Below are 15,259 nucleotides of genomic sequence, written 5' to 3'. Positions count from 1 at the left end.
CTTTCCACATTCGAACAGCAATGCCTTTCTGCACGTCTAAGAGAGTGACACGTCCCAAGTCATCTGTTATGGTAGCCAGACGCCTACTGGAGCTCATACTAATGGAGAGACCTAGACGTGGCTTGTCTGGTAAGGACCATCTGACAAAGAAACAAACAATCCAAAAATTAATAAATGACTGCTAATGAGTTCTATCCTAGCTTGCCAGGTTGCAGTTCAGGAGACATCCATCAATATTTCCTCCTTGTTTGGTCTAATGCATATTATAAAAAACTACCATCTACAAAGCACTATATCCTGTGCAGTAGGAAATTTACTTGACACAAATCAATTTATTGTGGTATCCATACTTATGGATATGTCAATTTAGTAGATATCTTTTTTAATTTGAAGCATGAAATAGTTACCAATAAACTAAATTCTGATTTTCAGTAGAAATGGCTTTACATTTAGTAACAAAGGAAAACATTTTAGACAAAGCAAAAAATACATAAACCTAAAAATAGAATTACTCAAAAAAGTAGCTGACATGATATATATTTCTCACATCAGCTCTTATGTAAAGTATGTGACACTTCCACTCTGACATATAGTTTTTGTCATTACATAAAAAGGAATACATAAGGAACAGATAAATACTAGAAATTTATTTTAAAGATAGATTCTAGGAAAGGGCAAATTAATCTCCTCATACCACTATCTTTAATATTGTCTAAAATACCAAGAGAATAAGGCTACCTGTATGGCAAGGGAGTTGCTGGTTCAATTTTTGGTTTCATCTTTGATGGATCAGTTTCTTTATTCTTGCTTTTCCCAAACAGCCAGCCACTGAAAATATGAAAATGCAGCTTTAAGGCAAGCCATAATGAGTATCCTTAAATGCTAACCTTAGTTTAATAAATACAATAAAATCTTCTTAAATCAGATCCAAACAAGTTTAATATCCAATAAATCTGACACAGACAAGCTAAATATCAGAAGTTGGACAGTTTTAACTTTATTTTCTTTCCTTTTTTTTTGCTGTTTTATCCTGAGTGCACCGGTAAGCATATTTTGTCTTTCAATTTAACCCCTTCAGTACTGGGACGTATTTTTACGATGAGTTTTGGGGTATGATTAGACAATTTTATTTATATTAGGAAGGGTCTATAGAGGTCAGAAAATTCATTCACAGAGTCTTCACTACTTTAATTCCCACATAAGTTTCTGAAGCTGCATAAAATCACCAAATAGTAACCAGAATGAATATGAAAACACGTCTTGGTACCGAACTGCTTAATAATTTCAAGCCACTTTCTTTATATACCTGTTACAATACCCATGATATATGTACCTCTTACATCGTCTAAATTATTCAAGACATGAAACAGGTACATGTGCCATGGCACTGCTGTTGTCAAGATCAGTGTTTTACACAGCTGACTTAGCAAGTGTAAATACGTATTTACCTATCATGTGTGTGTAATTCACTGTTTGATCTGCTGCAGTCTCTGACGAGACAGCCAGACGTTACCCTACGGAACGAGCTCAGAGCTCATTGTCTATCTTCGGATAGGCCTGAGACCAGGCACACACCGAGACAACAAGGTCACAACTCCTCGATTTACATCCCATACCTACTCACTGCTAGGTGAACAGAGGCTACACGTGAAAGGACACACACCCAAATATCTCCACCCGGCCGGGGAATCGAACCTCGGTCATCTGGCTTGTGAAGCCAGCGCTCTAACCACTGAGCTACCGGGCCGTGTGTGTGTGTGTGTGTGTGTGTATTCACCTAGTTGTATTCACCTAGTTGTAATTTTACAGGGCCTGGGTATCATACTCGTGTGGCCACGTCTCCATATCTACACACATCCAACTTTCCTTTAAAACTATGCACACTCCTCGCTGACACCACCTCCTCACTCAAACCATTCCACACCTCCACACATCTTTGTGGGAAACTATATTTCTTCACATCCTTCAAGCATATTCCCTTGGCTATCTTTTTACTATGCGATCTTGTAGTTCTATTTAAGTTTTCCTCTCTCAACATCATTTGCTCATTATCCACTTCATCCAGTCCGTTCAACAGTTTATAAACCTGTATTAAATCTCCTCTTTCTCTTCTTTGTTCCAAGGTAAGCAAATTCATTTCTTTTAATCTCTCCTCATAGGTCATTTCTGCCAATTCCGGAACCATTTTGTTGCCATTCTCTGCAATCTCTCCAACTTCCTTATATGCTTCTTTTTATAAGGGGACCAAACCACTCCAGCATATTCCAATCTTGGTCTAATTACCGTACTAATTAATTTCTTCATCATATCTTTATCCATATAATGAAAGGCTAATCCAATATTTCTTATCAAATTATACGTTTCTCCAAACATCTTATCAATATGAGCCTCAAACTGCCCATGGTCTTGTATTATCACTCCCAAATCCTTTTCCTTTTCCACCTTTTTCAACACTACTCCTTCACCCATCTTATATGACCCTCTTGGCCGTCTTCCACTCTTCCCCATCTCCATCACATGACTTTTGCTCAGATTAAATTCCATTTCCCACCTCTTGCTCCACTCCCAAATCTTATCCAGATCTGCCTGTAAAATTTCACAATCTTCTTCACTCTTCACACACCTACACAACTTCGCATCATCCGCAAACAAATTAATATAACTGTTTACTCCCTCTGGCATGTCATTAATATATACAAGGAAAAGTATTGGTGCCAGCACTGAACCTTGTGGGACTCCACTCTCCACCACCAACCAGTCCGACTTTGCATCCCTTATTACCGTTCTCATCTCCCTCCATCTCAAGTAGTTTTCCATCCACTTTAACACTTTTCCTTTCAGTCCTCCATAAATCTCTAATTTCCATAGCAGTCTCATGTGAGGTACCTTGTCAAAAGCTTTCTTTAAATCCAAATATACACAGTCCATCCATCCCTCTCTCTCTTGTATTTTGTCAACCACTCTTGAATAAAAGCTCAGTAGATTTGTTACACATGACCTCCCTTTCCTAAAGCCAAATTGATGATCCGATAATAACTTATGATCCTCCAGGAACCATATCCAATATTTCTTTATCACCCTCTCACAAATCTTACCGACCACACTTGTTAAAGACACAGGTCTATAGTTAAGAGGCTCTTCCTTACTGCCTCCCTTATAAATGGGCACCACTTCAGCTCTTTTCCACTCTACTGGTACTTTCCCTGTTTCTAATGAGCACCTTATAATATCATATAATGGATCAATCAATTCTTCTCTACATTCCTTCAATAATTTTCCTGAAACTTCATCTGGTCCCATCGCTTTATCATCTTTAAGTTCCTCCAACATTTTATATAACTCCTTTTTAGGTATCTTAATGTCATCCATGTGCACATTTCTTTGTACATTCTGAGGGTTTACAAACATTGTTTCTTTAGTAAATACTTGCTGAAACCTATTATTTAGCAATTCTGCGATATTCTTAGGGTCATCTACTATCCCTTGCTCTCCTTTTAACCTTTCAATGGACTCTCTCTTTTTAACTTTATAATTTATGAACCTGTAAAACAATTTTGGATGTTGCTTACTCTTGTCTACAATATATTTTTCAAATTTTCTTTCTTCCTCCCTCCTTACCCTCACATACTCATTTCTCGCCAGTCTATAATTCTCCTTATTTAGTATATTCCTGCACTTTTTCCATCTTTTCCAAGCCACATCTCTCTTTTCCTTAGCCTTAACACAAGTTGCATTAAACCAATCCTTTCTTCCTTCCTCTCTCGGTTTATACTTTGGTACAAATTTCATAACTCCTTTATAATGTTTCATAAAAATCTCATATTTTCTTTGCACTTCTCTGATTTGTAACATCTCCCAAACTAATTTTCTGAAATAAGTTTTCAAACTTTCTGTGTCCATCTTTCTATAATTCAATCTACCACTCATGTATGTCTCGTCTTTCCTTCGCTGTTTTGTTGCTATCTGCATTTCGATAACCACATGATCACTCTTTCCCAAAGGACATTTGTATTGTATATCCCCACATAGGTACACTTCTCTTGTTAACACCAAATCCAGTCTAGCCGGTTCATCATCTCCTCTATATCTAGTATTTTCCTTCACCCTCTGTTCCATCATATTTTCCATCATTAGATTAAGGAATCTCTCTCCCCATGCTTCCTCTCCAACACCACTTACTAGATTTTCCCAATCCACCTCCTTACAATTAAAATCTCCTACTAGTATCACCTTTCTTTTTCCAGATAATACACTTTCCAAACTCTGTAAAGTATCCTTGTGTGTATTTACCTAGTTGTATTTACCTAGTTGTAGTTTTACAGGGCCTGGGCTTTATGCTCGTGTGGTCCCGTCTCCATATTTACACTTATCCAATTTTTCTTTAAAACTATGTACACTCTTTGCTGACACCACTTCCTCACTCAAACTGTTCCAAGTCTCAACACATCTTAGCGGGAAACTAAATTTTTTAACATCTCTCAGACATCGTCCCTTCCTTAGTTTCTTACTATGCGATCTTGTGCTTCTAAAATCATATTCTTCTCTCAGGACCAGTTTCTCATTATCCACTTCATCCATTCCGTTAATCAATTTATAAACTTGTATCAGATCCCCTCTCTCTCTTCTCTGCTCCAAGGTTGGTAGATCCATAGCCTTTAGTCTCTCCTCATATGTCATCCCTTTAAATTCTGGAACCATTCCTGTAGCCATTTTTTGTAGTCTCTCTAATTTTCTTATGTGTTTCTTTTTATGGGGAGTCCACACAACTCCTGCATATTCCAATCTAGGTCTTATTTTAGTGCTTATCAATTTCTTCATCATTTCCTTGTCCATATAGTGAAATGCTACTCCAATATTCCTTAGCAAATTATACGTCTCTGAAAATTCTATCAATATGGCTTACCGGTTGATTATTTTCTTCCATTGTCACTCCCAAGTCCTTTTCCTTTTTACTTTTTCTAGTTCTACTCCATCTCCCATCTTATAGATTCCCACTGGTCGTCTTTCACTTTTTCCCATTTCCATGACATGGCTTTTGTCCACATTGAATTCCATCTCCCATTTTTTGCTCCATTTCCAGATCTTGTTTAAGTCTTCCTGTAGTATTTCACAATCCTCTTTTGTTTAATGACTCTGCACAGTTTCGCATCGTCCATAAACAGATTTATGTAGCTGTTCACTCCTCTGGCATGTCATTTATATATACGAGAAAAAGTATTGGCGCCAATCCTGACCCCTGTGGCACTCCGCTGTCTACTGTTCTCCACTTGGACTTCATATCTTTAACTATCGTCCTTATTTCTCTCCCCCTTAAGTAATTCTTCATCCATCTCAATGTGCTTCCTTTTAAGCCACCCTTCTCCTCTAACTTCCATAGTAATCTTTCATGTGGCACTTTATCAAACGCCTTTTTTAGATCTAAATAAATATAGTCAACCCATCCCTCTCTCTCTTATACTTTATCAACTATTCTAGAGTAGAAACTCAATAAATTTGTCACACATGACCGACCTTTTCTAAAACCAAATTGGCTATTCGATAATATTTTGTTGTCTTCAAGAAACTCAACCCATTGCTTCTTTATTACTTTTTCACACATCTTGCATATTACACTAGTTAGTGATACCGGTCTGTAATTTAAAGTTTCTTCCTTCCTTCCGCTCTTATATATGGGAACCACCTCAGCTCTTTTCCACTCCACTGGCACTGTTCCATTTTCAATTGAGCATTTTATGATGTTGTATATAGGACTTGCTAGTTCTTCCCTACATTCTTTCAGTATTCTGCCTGAGACTTCATCCGGTCCCATTGCCTTTTCCTCATCTAGTTCCGTCATCAACTTTTTTATTTCAAGCTTGGTTACTTTAATCTCTTTCATATAGACAGTCTTTCTATTACCCTGTGGTCTTTCAAATTTAGATTCCTTAGTAAAGACCTCATGAAATTTACTATTTAACAGTTCTGCCATGCTTTTTGGGTCTTCCACCATTCCGTTTTCTCCTTTCTATTGTTTCTTTTTGTCTTATTTTTCCATTTATGAATCTGTAGAACAATTTTGGCTGTTCCTTACATTTTTCGACAATGTCCTTTTCATAGTTCCTTTCTTCTTCCTTTCTCACCTTAGCATATTCATTTCTTGCTGTTTTGAAGTTTTCCTTATTTTCTGGATTTCTGTTTCTTCTCTACCTTTTCCATGCTCCATCTCGTTTCTCCTTTTGACCTAGCACACTTTGCATTAAACCAATCTTTCTTTCCTTCTTCTTTAGGTCTATATTTAGGGACATATTCCCTGACCCCAGTTTTGTATATTTCCAAAAAAAAATTATATTTCTCTTGAACTGTTAATGAGTTTTCCATCTCCTCCCAGTTTACGTTTTTAAAATAGATCGGTCTCCTTTGTATGATTCATCTCTATCTTCCTTTCCTTCTTCTATATCCATTTCTAATATTACATGGTCACTCTTTCCCAATGGGCACTTGTATCTTATATCATCGTTAATTGGTATATCCCTTGTAAAAACTATGTCTAATCTTGCCGGCTCATCGTTTCCTCTGAATCTTGTGTTTTCCTTTACTCTTTGGACCATCAAATTATCTATCATTAGGTTCAGGAATCTATCTCCCCAGGCATCTTCCCCCATACCACTTTCATAATTTTCCCAGTCTACCTGCTTACAGTTGAAATCTCCTACCAATATCACTTTTCTCCTTTCCTTAATAATTCTTGTAACACTCCTTATTGTATCATCTATCATGTCTCTATATTCTTGGTTAGTCCATGAGTTTGTTTTTGGTGGCACATATGTTCCAATGATTGTTAACTCCTTTTTATTAATATGTACCTTAACATACAGTATTTCTGATTTTCCTTCCCCAAACTCCACTTGATTTCCCACTATCTCCTTCCTTAACATCATCATGACTCCTCGTCCTTTACCCACTCTGTCTCTCCTCCATATATTATACCTTTTATCTGTCTCTCCTCCATATATTATACCTTTTATCTATGTCTATTTTTATTGCCTCATTTAACTTTGTTTCCACCAGGCATACAATATCTGGTTCTTCTTTCTTTATGTAATCTCTTAATTCTAATTTACTAGATAAAATCCCATCTATGTTTGTATACATCATTTTTAATCTCTTGTTCTTATCATTTTTAGTTAAACTTGCTCCATTTTTTCTCTTCTTTCTCTTTTATATACCATTTCCTTATCCTGTCTCCTATAATTCTCCAAAAAAATGCCTTCTTCTCCTCCTCTGACCTTTCATTATTTTTTTCTCTTGCTTCTGCCACCAGTTCATTGTCTCTCTTCCTTTCCTCCTCATTTCTATTTTTCTTTATATATATATCTTTGCAACCTTCTGTTTCTCTGAGTTTTGTTTTTCTATATAGTACTTCTGCTGCTGCTTGTGATTTTAGTAATATCTTAATTGGTCTCACTGTTCCTTCTTGATATGGTCCCATCCTATGGATTTCTTCTACTTCCTCTTCTAAGTTCTGTCTATCCTTGTCATTCAGATGTTTTAGTAGGTCTTTTACTGATTTCATTTTGTCTTTTTCCCTTCTTGGTCTATATTTAACATTCTTTTCTTTCAGTACAAAAATAATTACACTTCTTTTTTTCTGCAATTTCTCTTACTAAATTTTCTTTTTTCTTGATGACTCCTATCATTTTGCTTGTCATATTTTCATCTCTTTCTTTTAACTGTTCTTGAAATACTTTTTGAAATGATTCCTTGTCTTTCTTATCTTGGATTCTCCATGCTTGTACTTCTTTTTTAATTACATTTTGTACTCTTTCTTCTTCTTTGTTAGCTAGATCTTTTAGCTTCTCTTTTTCTTTCGCTACTTCCACTTTTAATTCTTCATTTTCGGTTCTTAGCCTAGTTTCGTTTTCTTCCACCCGTTTTATCCTTTCTTTCAATTTCTGGAGCTCTTTATCCTGTTCTTCATTCTCTTTCATTCCCATATTCTCCTTTATCAATTTATCTAATTTATGTTCGATAGTCAAGACTCTTATCAAATAGTGAAGTTTGCGCCGTATCAAAGCCTTCAAATTCTCTTTCTCCCTCACCAACATTGTCATCATCAGCTTTCATTCTTTCCCTTGTCACATACCTGCATTTAGATGGAATATCTTTCTCACTCATTATTATTTAACACTGTATTCATGAAATAAAAAATGAGTCCACACTTTTCGCCCAGACCACTGTAAACCCAAACAAAGGTAGTGAAGATCAGCTGATTCTCAGCGACAGTATTCTTCTTCCTCTCTCTCTGTGTGTGTGTGTGTGTGTGTGTGTGTGTGTGTGTGTGTGTGTGTATTTACCTACCTAGTTGTATTTACCTAGTTGTAGTTTTACAGGGCCTAGGTTTTATGCTCGTGTGGCCCTGTCTCCATATCTACACTTATCCAATCTTACTTTAAAAGTATGCACACTCTTGCAGACACTACTTCTTCATTTAAACTGTTCCACGTCTCAATACATCTTTGGAAACTATATTTTTAACATCTCTCAGACATCTTCCTTTTCTCAGCTTTTTACTATGCGATCTTGTGCTTCGAATGTCATATTCTTCTCTCAGGATCAGTTTCTCATTATCCACTTGGTCCATTCCGTTGGTCAATTTATAAACTTGTATCAGATCTCCTCTCTCCCTTCTTTGTTCCAGGGTTGGCAGATCCATAGCCTTTAGTCTCTCCTCGTATGTCATCCCTTCAAATTCTGGAACCATTCTTGTAGCCATTTTTTGTAGTCTCTCCAACTTTCTTATGTGTTTCTTTTTGATCCACACTACTCCTGCATATTCCAATCTGGGTCTTATAATAGTACTTATCAATTTCTTCATCATTTCTTTGTCCATGTAGTGAAATGCTACTCCAATATTCTTTAGCAAATTACACTCGACCCTCGAAACAACGGACCTCCCATCAATTTCTACGGACAAATTCTGAGTCCTTTAATCTACAGACATTTATTAAAATGCGCATTGTCTGTTCCTCAAATTATTGTCCTTTCTCCATCATCAGCTTCTCCCATGTTTAATCTTCAGTCCTCTTTTCAACCAACAGCGAACATTGTCCAGTGCTTACCACGGCTTTTTATCATTTGTACCCTTCCCACTTCTTAACCTATCCATGCCTCCTAAACCTAGTAGTCAACCAGTCAATCACTCTTCCAGTCTCTTTGAACTTCTCATCATTTTCTATTTTCACATTTCATACAGTTTTTCTTTTTTGCAAAGAACACTTTTGCAATCTACATCTTCACACATTTGTCCATTGTTTTAATCATGTATATGTTTCTCTAAAATTCTATCAATATGGCTTACCTTGATTGTTTTCTTTCATCTCACTCCTAAGTCCTTTTCCTTTTTCCTTTCTCTAGTTCTACTGATCTCCCATCTTATAGATTCCCATCTCTTTCACTCTTTCCCATTTCCATAACATGTGTTTTGTGTGTGTGTGTGTATTTACCTAATTGTATTTACCTAATTGTAACATACGGAAAAGAGCTATGCTCGTGTTGTCCCGTCTCCATATCTATTAATGTCCAGCTTTTCTTAAAATCATGAATATTCCTTGCGTTGACCACTTCCACGTCTAAACTATTCCATGCTTCCACCCTTCTATGAGGGAAGCTATATTTTTCACATCTCTCCTATAAGTGGCCATTTTAGTTTTTCCCATGCCCTCTCGACATTCTTTCATTCCACATACACAGATCTTCCCTATCCATTTTTCCATGCCAATCATCACTCTGTATATTGCTATCAGGTCTCCCTTTCTCTTCTGTTTTCCAGGGTCGGAAGTTGCATTCTTTTCAGTCTGTCTTCATAAGTCAAATCTCTTAAGTCAGGCACCATTTTGTTGCAGCCCTCTGTACTTTCTCTAGTTTCCTTATGTGTTTCTTTAAGTTCGAGCCCACTGTATTGTTGCATATTCAAGCCTCGGTCTTATCATTGCAGTAATTATTTTCTTCATCATTTCTTCATCTAAATATACGAACGCCACTCTTATGTTCCTCAATAAGTTCAATACTTCTCCAATTATTTTGTTTATATGTCTCTCTGGCGATAGGTCATTGGTAATTGTCACCCCAAGGTCTTTTTCTTCATGACTGGTTTTATGTCTTCATTTCCTATCTTGTACATACTCCTGATTCTTCTTTCACTCTTGCCAAACTCTATTTTCTTGCATTTTGTCGTGTTGAACTCCATTTGCCATGTACAGCTCCATTTCCATATTCTGTCCAAGTCTTCCTGGAGTAGTTCGCAATCTTTGTCACATCTCACTTTTCTTAACAATTTTGCATCGTCTGCAAATAGGCTCACATAACTGGACACCCCATCCACCATGTCATTTATGTAGACCGCGAACATTACTGGTGCCAACACTGATCCCTGTGGAACTCCACTCTCCACCAAGCCCCATTCTGATGGTCTGTCCTTAATTATTGTTCTCATTTCTCTTCCTACCAAAAGTCTTCCATCCATTTTAGTAAACTGCCATGCACTCCTCCTACCATTTCAAGTTTCCAGATCAGTCTCCGTGTGGTACCTTATCAAAGGCCTTTTTTAAATCCAGATATATTCCATCAGCCCAACCATCTCTTTCCTGTATTACATCTATCACCCTCGAATAGTAACATATCAGGTTTGTCGTGCATGAACGCCTTTTCTAAAACCAAATTGACACTCACAAAGTATGTCATTTTTCTCCAAGAAGTCTGTCCATCTATTCTTCACCACCCTCTCACACATCTTAGCTACCACACTTGTAAGTGACACTGGTCTATAGTTCAATGGGTCTCTCTTGTTACCTGATTTATAGATTGGGACAATGTTAGCTCTTTTCCAGTCTTGGGGCACTACACCTTCCCTTAATGAGGCATCAATTACTTCACAAACTTTTTCTGCCAGTTGCTCCTGCATTCTCTTAAAATCCATCCTGATACCCCATCAGGTCCCACAGCTTTTCTCACTTCTAAACTCCCCATCATATTCTTGATCTCCTCCACAGTTACTTGAAACTCCTTCATAATCCCTTTCTGTTCCATTACCAGTGGTTTGTCAAAAGCAGTCTCCTTTGTGAATACCTTCCGAAAGCATCCATTCATAGCCTCTGCCATTTCCTGGGATCTTCACTGCATACTCCATTTACTTCTAAACTTTCAATACTTTCTCTATTTTTGATGTTGTTGTTCACATGTCTGTAAAAAGCCTTGGTTGGTCTTTACATTTATCAATTATATCCTTTTCTTGTTTCTTTCTTTCTTCTCTTCTAATCAACACATATTCATTTCTTGCTCTTTTGTAACTTTCCCACTGCTTAATCCGTCTTTTCCTTCTCCACCTCTTCCATGCATCCTCTTTTCTTGTTCTAGCCTTTTCACATCTATCGTTAAACCAGTCCTGCTTTCCAACTTCTCTATGTTGTCTTATTGGTACAAATTTTTCTCACCTTCTTTGTATATTTTTATAAATTCCTTCCACTTTTCATTTGCTCCTTAGCACTCTTGAATTTCATCCAATTTGTCTCTTGAAAGAATTTCTTTAGGTTTCCAAAATCTGTCTTGGCATAATTCCATCTTCCCACTTTATATTCTTCATTTCTTCTAGATTTCTCTTCATCTATCACCTTGAACTCCAAAACTGCATGATCACTCTTTGCTAAAGGGCACTCCACCCTCATCTCCTCAATGACCATTGGCTCTGTACTAAAGACCAAGTCCAGTCTTGACGATGCTCCCTCTCCTCCAAACCTAGTATCTTCTTTGACCCACTGAGTTAACACATTTTCCATTGCCAGTGTCAATAGTGTATTTCCCATGTTGTCTCTGATCCTTCCATTGACCAGTCCTCCCAACACACCTCTTTACAATTAAAATCTCCCATCATTATAGTTCGTTCACAGCCACCCAACATTTCTTCCAGACATGTTCCTGTATCACTTATCATTTCTTCATATTCCTGTACTGACCATGCATTTGTCTTAGGTGGTACGTACACCACTATGTAGTGCCTCTTTTTCCTTCATTAGTTTCTGCTCTGATCTTTAGCACTTCTGCCTTTCCCATACCTTCTTTCACTTGATCCACCTTTATATCTTTTTAACCAGCAACATCACTCCTCCTCCCATCTTACCTACTCTATTTCTTTTCCAAACATTATATTTCCTTCTCCAACCATCATCAGGTCTTCTCCTCTCTCAGTTTTGTTTCAGTAAGACCCACAATATCTGGGTTCTTGTCCCTCAAGTAATCGTTGAGTTCTAAAATCCCGATATCACTCCATTTATGTTGGAATACATTACATTCCGCTCATACGTAAGTTTCTTTAGTCCTTTCTTGCTGTACTTTTCTGGGTTATGAACCACTTCCTCAGTCTCATATCCAAGATTCTCCAGAAAACTCTTTCTTCTCCTCTTCTGTCCTCTCTTCATTTTTTTCAAAGCCTCCTTTCTCAACTCATTTAACATTTCTCTTTCCTTTTCACCGAGATCTCTTCTCAACCAAATCTTCCTTGTTGTTTCCTGCTGGGCTAGCCTCCATGACTTCTCCACCAATTCATCTACATCCTTTTGTGACTTAAGTTTGATTCTTATTGGCCTCATACCTTCTCTTGTGAACTTTCCAATTCTATGGAAGTCCTCTATTTCTTGTACTAGGTCTTTTCCTCCTCCTGCACCACATTAATGATATTATTTATCACCTTTTTATGTTTTTCTCTCTCTCATTTTACTCGGTGTCTTATCCTCCTCCACACCAAATATCACCACACATCTCTTTTGTCTACAGTTTCCCTCACCAATGTCTCATTTGATTTAATAACCTTCACCACTTTCTCAGCAATCTTCTCTTCTATGATCTGTTGATCTATAATTTCAGCAAGGCCCAAAGTTTTCTCCCAGACTCTTTGATTTCCTTTTCCAGACTTGCAACTTTGTAATTTACCTCCTTTCTTTCCACTTCCTGACTTTTTTCCATTCAGCCTGCTTCTCCATCACTTTTCCTAGAGATTCTCCACATTTTCGCAATTCACTTTAATTAGCTTAACTTCCTCTTTCAGTGCTTCATTTTCCTTCTTCATATCGGCACACTCTTTCATTACATTGTCATAACTCGTTTCCAGGCCCCATACTTTTCAAACAGTTTTTCAATTTTACCTTCCAACTCCAGAATTTTCTTCACATAAGCGCTCTTCTCCATTATTCCTTGAAATCCTGTGAAGTCTGATTCATCTTTCGAGTTCACGGCCGCCATGTTGCGCAGATGTAAACAAACCAGCTGATGGCTCAAACGCAGGCTACAGTTTATATTTACCTTCCTGGACATTATTTTGCTAATCAACAGTTAACATGACTATATGGAGACGGGACAAACATTACCAGCTCCTTTCCCACCTTGGTTACTCTTAGGCAATGGTAACTGTAGAATTAGAGATGATTGCTCTGAGCTCAGCGACCACATCCGCCATCGACGATGTCCCGTGTGTGTGTGTGTGTGTGTGTGTGTGTGTACCTAATTGTATTTACCTAATTGTAACATACGGAAAAGAGCTATGCTCGTGTTGTCCCGTCTCCATATCTATTAATGTCCAGCTTTTCTTAAAATCATGAATATTCCTTGCGTTGACCACTTCCACGTCTAAACTATTCCATGCTTCCACCCTTCTATGAGGGAAGCTATATTTTTTCACATCTCTCCTATAAGTGGCCATTTTAGTTTTTCCCATGCCCTCTCGACATTCTTCCATTCCACATACACAGATCTTCCCTATCCATTTTTCCATGCCAATCATCACTCTGTATATTGCTATCAGGTCTCCCCTTTCTCTTCTGTTTTCCAGGGTTGGAAGTTGCATTCTTTTCAGTCTGTCTTCATAAGTCAAATCTCTTAAGTCAGGCACCATTTTCGTTGCAGCCCTCTGTACTTTCTCTAGTTTCCTTATGTGTTTCTTTAAGTTCGAGCCCACTGTATTGTTGCATATTCAAGCCTCGGTCTTATCATTGCAGTAATTATTTTCTTCATCATTTCTTCATCTAGATATACGAACGCCACTCTTATGTTCCTCAATAAGTTCAATACTTCTCCAATTATTTTGTTTATATGTCTCTCTGGCGATAGGTCATTGGTAATTGTCACCCCAAGGTCTTTTCTTCATGACTGGTTTTATGTCTTCATTTCCTATCTTGTACATACTCCTGATTCTTCTTTCACTCTTGCCAAACTCTATTTTCTTGCATTTTGTCGTGTTGAACTCCATTTGCCATGTACAGCTCCATTTCCATATTCTGTCCAAGTCTTCCTGGAGTAGTTCGCAATCTTTGTCACATCTCACTTTTCTTAACAATTTTGCATCGTCTGCAAATAGGCTCACATAACTGGACACCCCATCCACCATGTCATTTATGTAGACTGCGAACATTACTGGTGCCAACACTGATCCCTGTGGAACTCCACTCTCCACCAATCCCCATTCTGATGGTCTGTCCTTAATTATTGTTCTCATTTCTCTTCCTACCAAAAGTCTTCCATCCATTTTAGTAAACTGCCATGCACTCCTCCTACCATTTCAAGTTTCCAGATCAGTCTCTGGTGTGGTACCTTATCAAAGGCCTTTTTTAAATCCAGATATATTCCATCAGCCCAACCATCTCTTTCCTGTATTACATCTATCACCCTCGAATAGTAACATATCAGGTTTGTCGTGCATGAACGCCCTTTCCTAAAACCAAATTGACACTCACAAAGTATGTCATTTTTCTCCAAGAAGTCTGTCCATCTAGTCTTCACCACCCTCTCACACATCTTAGCTACCACACTTGTAAGTGACACTGGTCTATAGTTCAATGGGTCTCTCTTGTTACCTGATTTATAGATTGGGACAATGTTAGCTCTTTTCCAGTCTTGGGGCACTACACCTTCCCTTAATGTGTGTGTGTGTGTGTGTGTGTGTGTGTGTGTGTGTGTGTGTGTGTGTGTGTGTGTGTGTGTATTTACCTAGTTGTATTTACCTAGTTGTAGTTTTACAGGGCCTGGGCTTTATGCTCGTGTGGTCCTGTCTCCATATCTACACTTATCCAATTTTTCTTTAAAACTATGTACACTCTTTGCTGACACCACTTCCTAACTCAAACTGTTCCAAGTCTCAACACATCTTTGCGGAAACTAAATTTTTAACATCTCTCAGACATCGTCCCTTCCTTAGTTTCTTACTATGCGATCTTGTGCTTCTAAAGTCATATTCTTC

At 37.7% G+C, this 15,259-nt stretch overlaps 1 protein-coding gene across 1 annotated transcript in view; it reads right to left on the bottom strand.

The window, feature by feature from the left end:
• LOC123498653 (rab3 GTPase-activating protein non-catalytic subunit-like) overlaps nt 1-15,259 on the bottom strand; it is a gene marked incomplete in the record, with an annotated part of 100,863 nt that overhangs the window by 35,821 nt on the left and 49,783 nt on the right. Inside the window, 2 exon segments of the mRNA XM_045245966.1 lie at nt 1-140; nt 739-828. Of these exon segments, the coding sequence (XP_045101901.1) occupies nt 1-140; nt 739-828 (230 nt within the window).

This window comes from Portunus trituberculatus, chromosome 48 (assembly GCF_017591435.1).
Source record: "Portunus trituberculatus isolate SZX2019 chromosome 48, ASM1759143v1, whole genome shotgun sequence".
Taxonomy (NCBI): domain Eukaryota; kingdom Metazoa; phylum Arthropoda; class Malacostraca; order Decapoda; family Portunidae; genus Portunus; species Portunus trituberculatus.
Note: the sequence above shows the minus strand (reverse complement) of the source record. Positions and strands in the feature narration are given on the sequence as shown.